Source organism: Coregonus lavaretus, assembly GCF_964263955.1.
Source record: "Coregonus lavaretus genome assembly, chromosome: 21".
In the NCBI taxonomy this organism is placed as follows: domain Eukaryota; kingdom Metazoa; phylum Chordata; class Actinopteri; order Salmoniformes; family Salmonidae; genus Coregonus; species Coregonus lavaretus.
Window position 1 is genome coordinate 16814937 of NC_140008.1, and position 2619 is coordinate 16817555.

The window sequence follows — 2619 nt, forward strand, 5'->3', positions numbered from 1 at the left end:
ACTATCATCCAGACTCCTCTGCACAAGACAGACCACAATACACAAATAGCAATTGAGAGAATATGTGTCTGTACCAAATCAATTTACCTATTTACTTTTTGTTGATACAGACATAGTACGAAACAAAGTCTTAGTAAATTGTCTTAGATCAACCTAATGAGTTGATTTCTGAACTGACAGGGATCAGAATCATAAAGTCCAAAGTCATTATTGTGTCCCCATCCTAGTAAACAGAGCGACCCGTTTTCTGACTCAAATCATCTTCATGTTGAACTTGCGGGCCCCTCCTTGTCCGCCGCTGGCAGCAGGGCCATCCACCTTTCTGAAAGAGTACTCAACTGAGAAGTTATTCTTGTGCTGTCCCCGACCCCGGCTCCATGCGAACAGCATCAGGAAACAGAAAACCACCACCCCAAGGAACAAGCAACACCCCATGGCTGTGGATATCAGGAGTGTCTTGAGGTCCAAGGTGAACTTGAGGAAGACCTTGGTGTCGTTCAGATTGGTCTCGTTGAGGTCACCTGTGTAGTATGTGCGGTTGGCCATGAGTGCCGCGTCTAGAGGCAGCGCGCTCACGGTCAGCGTGGCAAAGTAGGTGGCGTTGCCCCCAGCATTGCTGGCGATGCAGATGTAGGTGCCGCTGTCGGTCATCTGGGCGTAGCGGATCTCCAGCGTTCCCTCGGGTAGGACAGTGACACGTCCAGTGCTCTTGGTAGTGATCCGGCGGCGCTGGGGAGATACCCAGAAGATGATAGGTGTGGGCTCACCCTCCGCCTGGCACACAAAGGACACTACCTGGCCCTCCCTGGCAGTCACTGGCTGCAGCTTCCTGTTGCGTATCTTGGGCTTCTGGCAGGTAAAGTGGTCGAAGAGGGCAGAGTCTGAGAAGGCGCTGAGGGCCCTGCCCTGCACCTCCAATGGGCCCGCACACACTGGGGACTTCCCTTCAAAGTTGAGGGTCTTCCTGCGCTGGAGGATCCAGAGCAGGCGGCAGTCACAGGACAGAGGGTTCCCGTCCACACGCAGCGTCTCCAGGGTGTTGACGGACTGGAAGGCGCCCTCCTCCAGGGTTACCAGGGCGTTAGTGGACAGGTTGAGCAGGCGGATCTGCCGAAGGCCGCCGAGGGCGTACGACTGCACCGTCATCAGGTTGGTGTTAACCAGGTGCAGCTCCTTCAGACGGACCAAGTCCCTCAGGGCCCAAGACTCCAGAACGGAGATAGGGTTGTATGAGAGATTGAGGCTGGTGAGGAGGGCCAGGCTGCGCAGGGCGGCCGTGGGCACGGAGGTGATGTTGGTGTTGGTGATTGACAACCAGAACAGGTTAAGGCCCTGGAGGCTGTGGGGGGAGATGTGCTCCAGGAAAGGCCAGTGGTCGATCTCCAGCCCCCGCAGCCCGCCCAGTTTACGGAAGTTCTGGTCCTCCAGGGAGGAGATGCTGAGGTAGCGCAGGCGCAGAGTGACCAGGCTGCGGAGGTAGGATAGAGACTGGCTGGAGATGGAGGTCAGGTTACACCTCTCAATGGTGAGCTCCCTCAGCCCCACCAGGCCCAGGAAGGCCTTGTTGGAGATGTAGACTAGGTCGTTGTCACCAACCTCCAGGTTCCTCAGGCTCTTCAGGTCCTGGAAGGTGAAGTCCAACAGGATGACAATCTTGTTCCCGCTCAGGTCCAGCGTGGTGAGGTTGGTGAGGCGTGAGAATGCGCCCATGGGGACCAGTTTGAGCTGATTCCCCCTCAGCGACAGCACCCTCAGGTTCTGCAGGCTGGAGAAGGCGTTGGGCTCCAGGACGCTGATAATGTTCTCACTCAGGTCCAGCTCCTCCAGCCGAGGGTAGGAGAGGAGGTCGCCATGCTCCACCCAGCGAAGCCTGTTCCCACTCAGGTCCAGCAGGCGTGTGTCCGAGCAGATGCCGTCGGGGAGGGCAGACAGGCGCTTGCCGTGGCATGCCACAGACTTGAGCTTGGCCATGCACTCACAGCGCTGGGGACAGCCTTGGCTCTGAGTGGAGGCCACAGTAGTCAGCAGCAACATGAGCAGGCCAGGCCAACCCAGGCCTGGAACAGCTACCATGCCCCCTCTCTACCTTTGCACCGCTGGGGCTGAATCACTGAACCAGACACCTGTCCACAGAAACCAAGAGACAGAAAGAGAGAGAATTGAACAGACAAATACAAATCAGTGCATGTATATTCCCTCCAACAGTTGCGATCAAACACTGTCAATTAGTAGAATTACTATTACAGATTTTAATTAACTTCGCAAGTACAATTACAGCTAGTGCTCTGAGTCAAGTCTCAGAGGGTTACACACCATGGGAAACCCAGCCTGAGTTTCTAGTAAGTTATTATTCTGTTTAGAGGAACGACCCCAGAAGATAATGAGTGAGAAGTTAATTTACTCATCATGAATAGGTGAGAAACAATGGTGTGATCTAAAGATCTGACTCATACCCTGTTTGTCATACCTCCATGCTCCAACATCAACCAATACCGCTGGGCAGAAAATCTAGTTTTCAATCCGGGAGCAAGTGTTATAGTGTTCAAATTACACTTTAGTGTAGCTCTCAGGCAAGGTCACACATCACACAAGGCTATGACCCAGCGCACAACACTATAA

General features: G+C 54.1%; 1 protein-coding gene across 1 annotated transcript; it reads right to left on the reverse strand.

Annotated features, from left to right (window-relative positions):
• Positions 1 to 252: 252 nt before the first annotated feature.
• LOC311148852 (leucine-rich repeat and immunoglobulin-like domain-containing nogo receptor-interacting protein 3) lies at positions 253 to 2073 on the reverse strand (the record flags this gene model as incomplete). Its single annotated transcript, XM_084185848.1, has 1 exon — positions 253 to 2073. The coding sequence occupies one exon, from the start codon at positions 2071 to 2073 to the stop codon at positions 253 to 255; it is 1821 nt and encodes a 606-aa protein (XP_084041974.1).
• Between the last annotated feature and the right edge of the window lie 546 nt (positions 2074 to 2619).